Source organism: Beauveria bassiana (genome assembly GCF_000280675.1).
Source record: "Beauveria bassiana ARSEF 2860 unplaced genomic scaffold BBA_S00013, whole genome shotgun sequence".
Taxonomy (NCBI): domain Eukaryota; kingdom Fungi; phylum Ascomycota; class Sordariomycetes; order Hypocreales; family Cordycipitaceae; genus Beauveria; species Beauveria bassiana.
This window is the reverse complement of record NW_007930848.1, coordinates 476,900-489,311: the sequence shown is the minus strand read 5'-3', so window position 1 is coordinate 489,311 and position 12,412 is coordinate 476,900. Positions and strand designations below refer to the sequence as shown.

Genomic DNA, 12,412 nt, shown 5'->3' with positions numbered 1-12,412 from the left:
AGAGAGAGAGAGAGAGAAAAGAGAGAAGAGAATGCAAGTCGGCCACTTCGCTGGCTATGCTGCACAATCAAAATGCCAAGGACCATTTCCAACTGCTGGTCTGCACTTGACCGAGATGTACCGTAACGTGGCGTCGGTGAGTGTGCGTCTTGGAGGGCACAGACCATTACGAGTGTCATGTCCATTGCTGCGCTGTGGCACACTTTTGGAATTATGGCAGACCATGTCACAACATGGTAATTCAATGTTCACGGTAGCAGACGATTTTCCCTTCACCGACATTAGTACACGTAAATTCCTTTCTTCTTTCTTTCCAAGACGCAAGTCTTCTCACTGTACTGTGATGCCCCGTCCGCAAGACAGAGACTTGCTAGAAAACCAATCATGGCTTCACATCTCCGTCTTTGCCTTTTCGCAATTACACAAGTTAGATCCGGTTAGATCAAGTTGAATCAAGAATCATGACAAACAAACAAAGTAGCATCACACCATCAAGATCCTCATCATGCGCTTTCTACAGTCTTGTGTAGGTAGGTATTCACGCCCCACCACTCACCGTGCCAGCCAAGTCGCAGCCAATTGTCAGCTCCCACTAAAAAAACACGCGGCCAAGAACTAACTGACTTGCAAAACTCCCAATCTCTCACAGGCACTCTTTCTTCAATCCATCAACGCGCCTCTGTGCCGTTGGCCTCTCCTTTCTCCTTTCTCCCTTTTTTTTCTTCCCCTCTCCCTCTCCCCAAGCCGCCCACTTCTTCCCATCATGGGCCTCATCGGTCTGTCCCTCATCGTCGCCTCTGTCGTCTACGTCATCATCCGTCCACCGTCATGGCTGCCGCCCGCGCTCCTCTCGTGGCTGCCGCGCAGCTCGACCGTTGCCGCCGCCATCACCGACACGCGCCACCGCGACGAAAAGGGTCCTTCTACGCGGCCGACACCGCCGCCGCCGCCGCCGCCGCCAGCTCCGACGACAGTAGAGCCTCGTGATGCGGGCCGTGCTGCCATGCCGCCGCCGCCGCCGCCGCCGCCGCCGCCGCCAAAAGCAGCGGTGGTGCAACCGCCTTCCATCGCCGTTGAATCAGACAAACAGCCCGAATCTCCCACGACGCCAAAAGCAGCGGCCGTACAGCTGCCGCCACCCCCAACCTTTTCCCTCTCAACCGATTCCATGCCGCCGCCGCCGCCACTACGACCGACTCCCTCCACATCCTCCTCTGCCTCGTCCATGATGCCTCCTCCTCCTCCGCCACGCCTCTCTGCGGCCCCTCGCCCTCCAACACTCGGCCAATTCCCCGCCGCCAACTCTGCGCAGCGCGCCCGCGCACCCATCCCCAACCGCGGCCCTCGCTCCTCCTCCTCCTCTGGCCTCGCGCCGCCACCCACGCACACATCCGTCCCAACCACCAAGCCCAGCCGACAGGTGACGCTCGAGCCGGGCCACTCGCCGCTCGACTGGGCGCGTCTCTCGGGCGGTCCTGGCGCGGACCTGCGCGGCGTGCCCGCAGCGACGCCGTACTTGCGCGTCACGCCGTCCATGCTCCGCCGGCAGACGGGCCGCCGCGGCACCGACGCCTGGATGGCCCTCGGCGGCAAGGTCTACAACGTCACGCCCTATGCAAAGTTTCACCCTGGCGGTGTGCCCGAGCTCATGCGCGGCGCCGCCCGCGACGGCACGCGCCTCTTTGGCGAGGTCCATCCCTGGGTCAATTATGAGAATATGCTGACGGCGTGCCTGGTGGGCATCTTGGTCGAAGAGCCTGGGCCTGCTGGCGACGGCGGCAGCGGCGGAGGCGGCGGTCAGACGCAGAGCGACATGGAGGCAATGGATTGAAGCGCTCTGCAGCGACGACTTATGCATATATACATTTGGCGTTTGGTTAGACTTTGAAGCCAAACCCTTGGCATCGCATGGGTAAAGCAATACATTAGAATTAGAACAGATACCCCTGGTAATAGAACCATGTTTCTTTTTAATTATATACAGTAAAATACGCTCCTTCGTGACTCGTTACAAGACCTCGTTTCGTACACGCTTATTCCCCATATCATGGCCCTGCCTCATCGTCTCCTCCCAAACCTAAAATTGGGCTCATCGTCACTGTCATCTTCACTGTCGTCCACTTGAATCAGCTGCGGCGGCGGCCGTTGCCGCTTCGACGACTGCCCAGACAACGCGCTAGGTGCCGCTCTTTTCCCCAAGTTCTGCGACGTCTGCACCGACGACTGGCTACGGCTGCCTCGTGAGCTGGCACTTGCCTGGATGCCGCCCGTTCTCCGGCCATAGGAACCGCGAGGTGGCTGGGAATCTTCTTCGTCTTCTTCTTCTTCTTCTTCTTCCTCCTCCTGATTTGCAGCATCGCTGTCCTCGTTTTGGTCTGCAGGCGCGTCGCGGCCCACGCCGCTGGATAGTCGCGAAATGGGCGGCAGCGAGTCACCTCGCGGCGCCGACTGCAGCCGGCTGCCCGAGTTGATGCGCGGTGCTGTTTCATCCTCGAGCCAGTAGTTGTCTCCCACGCCAAATTTCTTGCTCTGCACCTCATCGACCGTAATGATTGTTCGCGCGGGTTGTCTGCCAGCTATTTCGCCACGACGTCGAAACTTTTTAAAGTTTTTTACGCCGTTCCATTTCGGATTCCAGCGGCCGTCGGCAACATCTTGGTCTCTGGTGCGCATGGTGCTCTCTGGTTTGCGGAGCTCCATCTCCTCAACAATATTGAGTCGCCGAATTTCCGCCAAATCAACATCATCAGGCAACTGTGCAAGATCCTCCTGCTCAGCTCTTGCACGAGCCTCTTGCTCCTGACGGTGTCTTGCGGCTTCGGCGAGAATATTCAACTCTTTCTTTTCCTTCTTGATTGGCTTTGTAGCTTCTGGTGGGGGTGGAGGTGGAGTTTCCGCGGCAAAGTCGCTACCCATGGCAATCTTTTGTCTCTTGAATCTAGCGGCGGCCGGTGCCATCCCTTGCATCAGATCGTCTTCCGGCGATGCGGCTCTCTTTTGTGTTGCATTCGAGTGATGCTCGGGGGGGCGATCGGGTTCTTGAGATACAAACAGTCCATCTTCTTCGACAGCTTCGTTTGGCTGAGTCGTTTCTACCGCTGGCGGTTTTGTATCGTCCATTTCAATATCCGAGCCATCATCAAAGCCCATGAAGCGCCTCTTCACGGGCTTCCTCATCCGAGGTCGTCTTGTACTTGCCTCTGGCTCGACCGCAGGAGCGGAAGATGCCTCGGAGGGAGGCGCTTGCGATGGAATCAACGATGTACCGGATTGCTCTTCTACCTCTAGGGGCCGGCGCAGCATGTTGGCATCCTTGATCAGGATTGCTTCCAGGAACTCGTTCTGTTCGATTGGTCGATGATCTAGCCGCAGCGAGACTGCTGTAATGAACTCTGTGTACCATTGCACATGGTCGCCCTTTGTGGGCAAATATCGCACGACCACGACACCTTTACCTTCGCTTCCATCATCAAAGCTTCCGAGGCCCTTTTCTCCAGCGACACCTTTGACATATCGGACGAATTCATCCGACAAAGTCTCACCAGGTTTGACCGTTTGAACCATTGCTTTGCCTCCTCCATTCGTAATCGGAGCGAGCAGGTTGTTATACTGCGTCGAGTCGTAGAAAATGAATGTGTATCCGTCAAAAACATTCGCTCGGGCTGCATCTGGTGTGTATATGTCGTCGGGGTGTTCAAAGGGCTCTCCACCTCGGGGTGGCAGGTGCTTCATAGGATCTGGCCACGCTTCGTCGAAATTCTGCTCCAGTGCACATGTTTGTGACCCATTGCCATCGTCTACCGAGTCTGCAGCCTGCGCGACTGCATCAAGAAAAGACTCGGTGACGAGGAATTTGCCATTGATCAAGGCCTGCAAGCCCTTTGCGGTATTGCGCTTCTTGGCGACGACGTGTGTCGTAAAGTCAATGTTGTAGTCGACGAGCAACTTAATGTCCAGTTGCTCGAATCGAGATTGAAGGGCATTGATCGGTTTCGCTTGCAGTTCTTTGCTAGAGAATGAAAAGGTGAATGCGATTGGTGTCCAGGCGAGGCTATCAGCATCATGTCAGCGGCGTCATCAGAGCGCGACGTGGAGCAAGTACCGAAACTTGTTTGGACACTTTCCCATTGTCATTTCGACATCCTGGCCATTTTCTACGACGTATTTTGTGCCCTTTAGCTTCTTCCCATTGACCACGGTGCCTATTTTGGTGGCCAGGTCTTCGATTGTAATCTTGGAGCGCCGAGATGGATGCAGCGCATCGCCGTCGGCAACCGTGTCGATGGTGATGGTGAGATGTTTGCGAGAGATTGTATTGTGAGAAATTGCCAATTGGCCGGCTGTTTGCACACCCTCATTAGCAAGTTTCCAGCCGGACTTCATCTGTCACTACTCACCCTCAGCCACTGTACGTCCAAACAGGTAGGTCTTTCCTGGCCGCAGCCACAGCCGACGGCCTAGTCGTCGCAGTTAGCAGCTAGAACTAGCATAACATGTTTTTTTGGAAATGGATCAATTACCTTGAAAAGCCTCCTCATTCTCCAGCAGCCACATCGCAACGGCTCAATGACCACGGGCGCCTAGAATTCAACGGGCCACCATGACGTTGTGTCGAAGAGCGTGAACCTTTTTTGCGGGGACGCGATGGCGCGTCTCGAGGCGTTTAAGCACAACGCCAATTCACGTGTCTTGGCGCTGTCGACTTTCGTTATTATTACTGTACGAAATTTCACGATTTCTAATTATAATAACTCATTACCGCTCCTGCATGCACGTAATTATGAAATGCCGAGCAACATGCATACCGCAGGTTCCTTCTGTTGCTGCTGCGCTGCATTTTTTATCACTTCACCCCCTTCCAGGATTTCCCCTGTTCTCCTGCATCCATACTGGTAACCCAGGCACCTGGGATGAAGTGCCGTGCAGTGTCGCAGCCAGAAGCCCACCTCAGCCGCACACAGGCTGATTGCGAGGTGAGAATTTTTTTTTTTTTTTTCGCAATCAATCTTTTCGATGAGACATTGAGATATGCGATGACAGACCCTCACCGAGGTCTCGACATCAATAGAGTGACATGCACAGGCCCTGTAGAACCTAAACGGGAGAGGTTTGGATCTCTGCGCACCTGCAAGGGTCTATTTGCCGTCGAATTACCTGAGCTGAATAGTCTTATTTGGGAGCAACTGCCGCGCCAAGATCCCAGTGTCTTTCCATCTCCCTATGGCTTATCATCGCATCACTTGACGCTCGGCTCTGTGTACTGATAAAAGCGTGAGCCACACGGACGCCAGTATCCTGATGGTACCAAAAATTAATTATTTTAATAACCAAACCCAAAGAACGAATGAAAATTGCCTGCCGTAACAGCCGGGATATGCTTGCATATGTAGGAAATAAAGTGCGCCCAACGCCATTTTTGCCCGGTTCCTCCAAACCTCCTACTCTGTCTTACCCCAACACATTCATACCAGTACCACCAAAAGAGCTCTCAAGGCCCAAAGCACCATCTAGGCAGCAATCTATGCACTCAACTCAACAGGTTCTTGCCGGGCTCGAGTTTGCGGCAGCGCGTGTTGTGTCGGGTCGGGCGACGCCGCTTCCATCTCGCTGGGCTGGTACGGATCGTTTGCAGGTTGGTTTGGGTATTTTCCAGGAGCGGGCGCATGGTACTGCGGCCCAGAGTTGGAACTTTTTCTCCGGTACAAGAGGAAAGCGCCAATAGCTAGAAGCGCAACCCCAGCAATGCTTCCAACCACGATGCCGGCAATGGCGCCTCCCGATAGACCACCGGCGCTGGATGAACTTTCCGGAGACTGCGTGCCCTGGTTGTCAGAGTCGCTCGCGTTTTGACCCGGCTTAGGAATGCTGGTGGCAGTTGATCCGGGTGCAACCTATAGAGATTTGCTTGCGTTAGTCATCTTTGGAGCGACAACGACAGCGAGGCAGCCATTCAACATACCGAGAGAAACTTGATGCCCCAGGCCTCGATGCCCTCCTTGGTAGAAGGTGTGCGTGTTACTGGCTCTTCCGTGGCCGGGGTGGCACCCAAGTCTGTGATGACACCCGTCCAGACGATGCCGCCTGATGCGGCAGTAGCGTGACATCCGTATTCGTTGTCTTTGCACATGAAGGAAAAAGCATCACCGGTAACGCTACCATCATCAGCATATTGTTGCGTCTCTCTCCTGACTCGACAATGCCGGGGACTAACCTGGGACAACACGTTATCGTGCTAATAGTCGCCGACTCGCCCGCGTTGGCGGATCCGGCCGTCGCGCAGGCACGTGTATAGCCGGTCGGGCAAGCGCTCCCATCTGTAAGATAGGGCACGTTGATTGTAAAGGACGGGGGAAAGCAATCGCCTGATGGTGTGTTTCCGGTAAAGACAGGCGTAGGCGTGCCATACATGTTGCTGACGAACCGGCCCTTGCCGTCGGCGTAAAGCACTCGGTAGTAGTTTGTGCTTGCAAAGCATGATGTCGGGGCTGTCCACGATGATGGGAAGCTGTGAAGAGGCGGGAGTGTCGAAGTGGTCTCGGACTTGGTGGTCGAGCTGGATTTGGACGACATTGTCGCTCGTTCTTTGTATAGGAAGCTGCGAAAATCTCAAATTTGTAGTGTCCGACAAATTGGGGTCCAAGACGGGTAGCAGGTTTCGGGTTGAGTTGGAGAGTTGCAAATCGACGCGGAGACTTTTGCGGAAAGTTGGGATCGGGGGTTACAGAGTACAGAAGGAGAATATCCGTCACATGCACTGCACGGAGGATATCTAATTAGACGGATGATTTCATGTGTTGAACAAGGCTGGTTGGCTGGGTCAACTAGTAAGTCTCTGTTGTCATGTACGCGCTACCAAGATGATCGTCTGTCTCCATTTCGACATGTTTAGTTGAACAGGGATAGATGATGAGCATCTCCTTCCTTGGCAACCAACCGAAGACTCGGCAGCCCTGCAAGAAATGTCACTTATTAAACACGTCAACTTCTTGTGAACGCATACATTGTATCAATGTGACACCACATCTTTTGACATGCCGTATTGTGAGCTGCCTTTGCATTTACCGCCATTTCTCCCTCATGACTCTTTCAATCTCTTCTAGTCCCGTCAGGAGAAACAGCCTCCCGCAAATAGAAATGACTTCCCGTCAGCGCGGCGGGTGTCATTCCACTTTTCGCGGCACCGTTGCGGCAACTAGTCTACTAGTTTTTCAGCAAGTTTGCCTATGAGGATGGGCTTGAGCTCCAGAAAACTCCAAAAAAGTTCTACCACAGAAGCAGCTTATTGGTGGCAGAGCCCAGCGCCAAAGTCTCACCTTAATTGGGGCGCTGGGGGGGGCTCAGGCTGGAAAGTACTTGGCAATCACCATTCTCTTTTTTTCTGGAACAGTGCTTTTTGCTCTGGGCTGCGCCTTGTAAAATGTCCAAGGCTAACTACAAGAATTACGCCACATTTAGAAGATTTAGCACGTCGTCAGGGCTGAACTTTGCCTTGCCTTGCCTTGTTGCTTGCCAACGATTTGGGAGGTGGAGGCCATTGAGCATCGATCGCCCTATCAACAGCCTTGAAGCTTAATTTCCAGAAATGGTAATACCCGAAGCTTGTCGTGCAGGTCTTTGCCAAATTAGGGGGTGGCCGGTGTTTCAAGCGCCTCTACCTGTGAAAAGGAGGGATTGATGCCGGCCGTGTTCCGCGGCTGTTATGACATTGATGGGCGCGCAGAAGAGTGCAAGCCACAGTGGTTTTAACGGTTCTGCTCGTGGTAAATATTATATCCGGTACCAATCAGGAGGTTCCAGGTTAAACACCCAGATTTCAACACTTCAAGCGCCGGTCGCAGCGTCACTTGTGCTTCTCCCCAGTTACCGGATCAGAGTCTCACGATTGACTGTGCACGATCAATATGTACGTGGTATATATGTAGCCTGTCCTGGCCTAAATAGTGGATGAAATATATACATGGTAATGTTGAAAAGAAGCATGAAAATCGACTAGCCCTCTCGTGGAAGAAGAAGACAATTTAATTGGTATCAAAGTGGTACAGAGTCTCATCGACAATCTCATACTCAACTGCAACGTGGCCGTCCTGGCAAGCCAGAGGGGACAGCTTGTTGAGCGTCGAAAAGGAAAAGTCGAGACCAGCAGCCCCTCCAGACTGCCACTGCGTCTCGTCCCCGCGGGCGCAGCGCTCGCAGCCATCGCCAACGAAGAAGGGAATGTCGGACTTGACGCCGTCGACGGTGACAATGATCCGCTTGCCGCAGTACTTGGCACGGCCCTCGGCGGTCTTGAGCAGCAGGCTGTTCATGGCGACGAGGTTGTTGGAGTCGATGTCGTTGAGCGTCTTGACGCTGTCCCAGCCGCACATGACGTTGCCGACGTTCTGGGTGGTAAAGTCGGCGCCGCAGGCCTGAAGCTGCTCAACGTCGTAGTAGTAGGTACCGAAGCCCTTGCCCTTGTAGAGGATGTTGCTGGTGCTGTTGTTGCTGGTGTCGGTGGTGTCGGTGGTGTCGGTGGTGTCGGTGGTGTCGGTGGTGTCGGTGGTGCTGCTGATGCTGCTGGTGGCGGTGGTGCTGCTGGTGCTGGTGCTGGTGCTGCGGCTGGGGATTCTGGTGTGGACGCACTTGGCAGACGCACCAACAGCGAGAGCGAGTGCTCCGAGGATACTGATGTTGATCTTCATGTTGAGATGGAAAAATAGGGAGTAGAGAGACTTGAGAGAAGGAAAATAAGTAGGCCTTGTCGTGGCAGCCAGATTCTGGTGAGAAGCGATAGTGATACTGACTTGAGGCTCAATCAATATCCAGAGGACAGCTTGTACCTTTTTATCCTTTTTTTTTCTTTCTTGCGATTCATCAGGTACGACGCAATACGGTTGATTAAAGGGTTCTCCGACCCAGAAAAACAGTCCATCTATTTATCCAACGGCTCAAACATAGCCAGTAATAGCAGACAAGTGCGGTTCTCCAAGTTTGCGATATACTATGCAGGTCCCGTAGTTGTATGAGTCAAGCACGACATGCGATTCATCAACGTACATACATACATACAATTGAAGGGGCTGCTCTTCGTCTGATCAAAAGTAACATGCGGAAAGTGGGCCAGGAACAAGAGTCTAGAAGCTCCCCTTTGAGCTTGTTTGGGCATAATTCCAATCTCAATTGGTTATATGTGGCATCAGGGCCAATACCTAACTATTTGGGCGGGTCGACAAATCGGATGCGAGCTGATTGAAGGGGCACATTAATATGTATTATCCCAGTTAGCAGCAGCTTTCTGGTATTAATTGTATGAATGTGATTGCAATTTCGTCTGATAGATATGGGTATCGGTTGCGTCGGCAGTGACCCTTTCATATTACGTGTTGTGGGAATTTTCTGTTGTTTCAGATGGTTGGGGAGCGCGCCTCTTATCGCATCGTCTCCGTGTAATGAAAACCCGAAAAAAAAAATACTGGTTCAAGCAAATGTCAGGACTAGGCAAGAATCGGATGCTGGAAACAAAGTCCATCATCGTGTCTGTGTGATGAGCTGTGTGATGAGAAACCCGAAATAACCTCAAGAAATACTGGTTCAAGCAAATGTCAGTCAGGGCTAGGCAAAAATCGAATGCTGGGAACAAAGTCCATTTCTGAAACAGAAACTTCTCTCATCCACCATGTCCCTATCCACGGTGGAGCGGTCATCAGCTTATTAGTCCTTCACAGCATCTCCCATTTACTAGCCCATCATCTGACTCGGTACTCTATGCGAATTAATGTCGTTGTCTTGGCACACCTCCACCCTCCACCCTTCTCCCAAACCCAAGAGTCAATCTAGACAAGCAACGACTGGGCATCTTTGTCAGTCCATCAAGCACACAGATTGCAGATTTTACAGAGACCAAGCTTGAGAATCATTCCAGTTCATTAGTGTAAGCTTCGACCGAGCTTGTCGTGTATATAAAGTAATTAGTTAAAGCTTGGATATCTACATGATCAGCCGGCCTCTAAAGACACACGCGAGGCAAGCTGATAGAGTATCTCGTCCAAATATTAAATAAAGATGAACGTCGCAAGTGCCATTGTAGCAGCATTCACATACGGTTCAGGTATCATTGGTATCATCCGTCCCCACTCCCCCAACACTGGCACAAAATAAACAGCAACCGGCAGCAAGTGGTGCGCGTGCCCGCAATGCTTGGAGACGAGAGCATACTAGCACGTTTGCATATCGAATGCGCTCCTAGCAGTCTAAGCTTCGTGCTCGGCACTCTTCTTCTTGCGTAGCTCATAGGCGTGTTCGGACCAGGGAAAGTGAATGACGGGGACCTGGAAGAAGGAGTTTCTACGAATTTGGTCAGCTTCTGGCTCGTCTGCGAGGCAGAGACAAATTTGTGACTTACGAGCTGTCCTGAATACCAGCCAGGGCATTGTACCAAGCAAGAAAGGCAGCAAGGAAGCCAAACAGGCCACCAGTTTTCTGGAGCGCAACGGCGGCGGTGGCATTGCCCAGGTTGGCGGCCATTTGCTCGCAAGCAAGGAATAGGAAAGCCAGATCAAGCGTAAGGAACAAAAGGAAGAGTGCGACAGTGGAGCGGAGTGTGCAGAGGACCAAGATGGTCGTGAAGATGAACCAGCCGAATAGGTAGAAGCCCAAAACGTTGGCTACCTCGGGCTTGGAGTATTCGTCTAGCACATGGAAACCGGGGGTGAGGATAATGGCGTAGGAGATCCAGAAACCACCATACGACGACAGAGCAGTAGCACCAAAAGTGTTGCCAGTGGCCATTTCCCTGCAGGATTTTTATTAGCATCTTGAATTGAGGGCGAATTGGACCTGCAGTGGCGAATCAAGTTCCCACCAAAGAGCATGCGAATTGCTCATTTGGTGGTGGATCAAGTTCCCACCAAAGACGGCGCTGTAGCAACGTACCACATGCCAGCAAGAAGCTGGACAAGACCGCCGTATCCAAAAGCCAGAGAAACGACAATGTTGGGAGCCGAGGTATTACGAGTGTGCATGTTTAGGGCGGACAGCACAAAGGTGGTCAGGGCAAAGGCAGAGAGACCCAGAGGAGCAGGGTTGGCCAGCTTGCGGTGCTCGTAGGGCTGCCAGTTTCCGACTTGCAGAGCACCGCCAAAGGCCTGCGTGTTTTGGCCATCAACGTAGGCTCGGTAGGTCGGGTGCTGGTAGCGCGAGTGGCCGACGTTGTTGGGGGCGAGGTCCTTTTCAGCAGCAATGCTGTTGTTGACGGCGGCGTCGGGAGCAGACATGGTGTGTGTGTGTGTGTGTGTGTGTGTGTGTTATTTGCTGTAAAGACGGGAGAAACCCCAAGTCGAATTGGAAAAATTAATCAAGAATGAAGCAGAAAATAGATGAAAAGTCGGGCTGAAACACCAAACAAGCTATGGAGTCCTGATCAGGTAGGAAGCGAGAGGGTAGGCCGAGGAGGAGGGTGGGGGACAGCCTCGCTTCTTATAAGCTGGTCCATCTTGTGAGGGGGAAACCCCAGACGCCGACAAAAATCCATCTTTTGCTCCATGCATATTCGCCCAATGGAGGGGGACAGATTCAAGTCACCCCAAACGGCAGCGGAGTCAAGAAGAAGCGCAAAGTACGGATACTGGGGTAGGACGACGTGGACGACTCCGGGAACGAGAGGACGCACAAGACGGCAACACGAACCCTGTCGCACTTATGGGGCCGACACAAGCTATTCACAACTAGGTGGAATGGACCGAATAGTCATTGGTGCTAGAACTTGGGGGAGGAGGAAGGAAGAGGGGGAAGGGGGGGGGTGTGTGCCGGTTTGGTGATGCGGAAGCCGGGGTCGGTGGGGTTGAACTGTGGGCTATATTGAGTCGAGTGGAATAACACACACTGAGAGCTGGGGGCCGACAATCTTTTCTTGGGGATTCTTCCTGTCAAAATGAAATTGGTTGCGGAGGCGGCGCTCTATGCCAAGGGAACAAGGCCATGGGGGCAAAAGCCACAATTGGCGGCTATGCTGATGCGTGTACGGAGGACTCCGTAAAACTGTAGTTACTAATATTGTCGCGGGCTTTTATAGAGGCGAATACCAACCAAGCAGGTAGGATGCAAACAAATGTTTGGACAATTGCGAATTGTCTGCCTCCTAAGCGGTAAATCGGGCACCAAGGGCGAACATTGTGACGCCAACGAACCTAGACTCCTTTGGCTTGGTTGCCATTGGTTATTTAATATTATTGTTTTTTTTTCTTTTTGTTTCTAAGAGCTGAGTATTTAGAAAAGTAAACACAAAAGGAGAAAGAAAAAAACGGCTAGTTTATCCGTCTTTTCCAGCTCATAATCTTGACAAGACAATGAAACAAGCCGGGGGTAAATACAGAGCTGACCAGGCTGCCAGGGTCTTGTATACAAAATAATAACTATATAACAACAAAAAAAAAAA

At 52.5% G+C, this 12,412-nt stretch overlaps 5 protein-coding genes across 5 annotated transcripts; 1 reads left to right on the top strand and 4 right to left on the bottom strand.

The window, feature by feature from the left end:
* Nucleotides 1–763: 763 nt before the first annotated feature.
* On the top strand, nucleotides 764–1,831 carry BBA_05267 (cytochrome b5-like Heme/Steroid binding domain-containing protein; the record flags this gene model as incomplete). The annotated part of the gene is made up of 1 exon (XM_008600364.1): nucleotides 764–1,831. The coding sequence occupies one exon, from the start codon at nucleotides 764–766 to the stop codon at nucleotides 1,829–1,831; it is 1,068 nt and encodes a 355-aa protein (XP_008598586.1).
* Nucleotides 1,832–2,058: 227 nt separating this feature from the next.
* BBA_05266 (FHA domain-containing protein) lies at nucleotides 2,059–4,554 on the bottom strand (the record flags this gene model as incomplete). Its single annotated transcript, XM_008600363.1, has 4 exons — nucleotides 2,059–4,051; nucleotides 4,103–4,340; nucleotides 4,398–4,457; nucleotides 4,521–4,554. 4 exons carry the CDS (start codon nucleotides 4,552–4,554, stop codon nucleotides 2,059–2,061), a joined length of 2,325 nt encoding a protein of 774 aa, XP_008598585.1.
* Nucleotides 4,555–5,519: 965 nt separating this feature from the next.
* BBA_05265 (uncharacterized protein) lies at nucleotides 5,520–6,570 on the bottom strand (the record flags this gene model as incomplete). The annotated part of the gene is made up of 3 exons (XM_008600362.1): nucleotides 5,520–5,891; nucleotides 5,960–6,152; nucleotides 6,212–6,570. The coding sequence occupies 3 exons, from the start codon at nucleotides 6,568–6,570 to the stop codon at nucleotides 5,520–5,522; spliced, it is 924 nt and encodes a 307-aa protein (XP_008598584.1).
* A 1,448-nt stretch (nucleotides 6,571–8,018) lies between these two features.
* On the bottom strand, nucleotides 8,019–8,681 carry BBA_05264 (chitinase-like protein; the record flags this gene model as incomplete). Its single annotated transcript, XM_008600361.1, has 1 exon — nucleotides 8,019–8,681. The coding sequence occupies one exon, from the start codon at nucleotides 8,679–8,681 to the stop codon at nucleotides 8,019–8,021; it is 663 nt and encodes a 220-aa protein (XP_008598583.1).
* A 1,548-nt stretch (nucleotides 8,682–10,229) lies between these two features.
* BBA_05263 (GPR1/FUN34/yaaH family protein) lies at nucleotides 10,230–11,252 on the bottom strand (the record flags this gene model as incomplete). The annotated part of the gene is made up of 3 exons (XM_008600360.1): nucleotides 10,230–10,323; nucleotides 10,382–10,771; nucleotides 10,912–11,252. The coding sequence occupies 3 exons, from the start codon at nucleotides 11,250–11,252 to the stop codon at nucleotides 10,230–10,232; spliced, it is 825 nt and encodes a 274-aa protein (XP_008598582.1).
* Nucleotides 11,253–12,412: the final 1,160 nt, after the last annotated feature.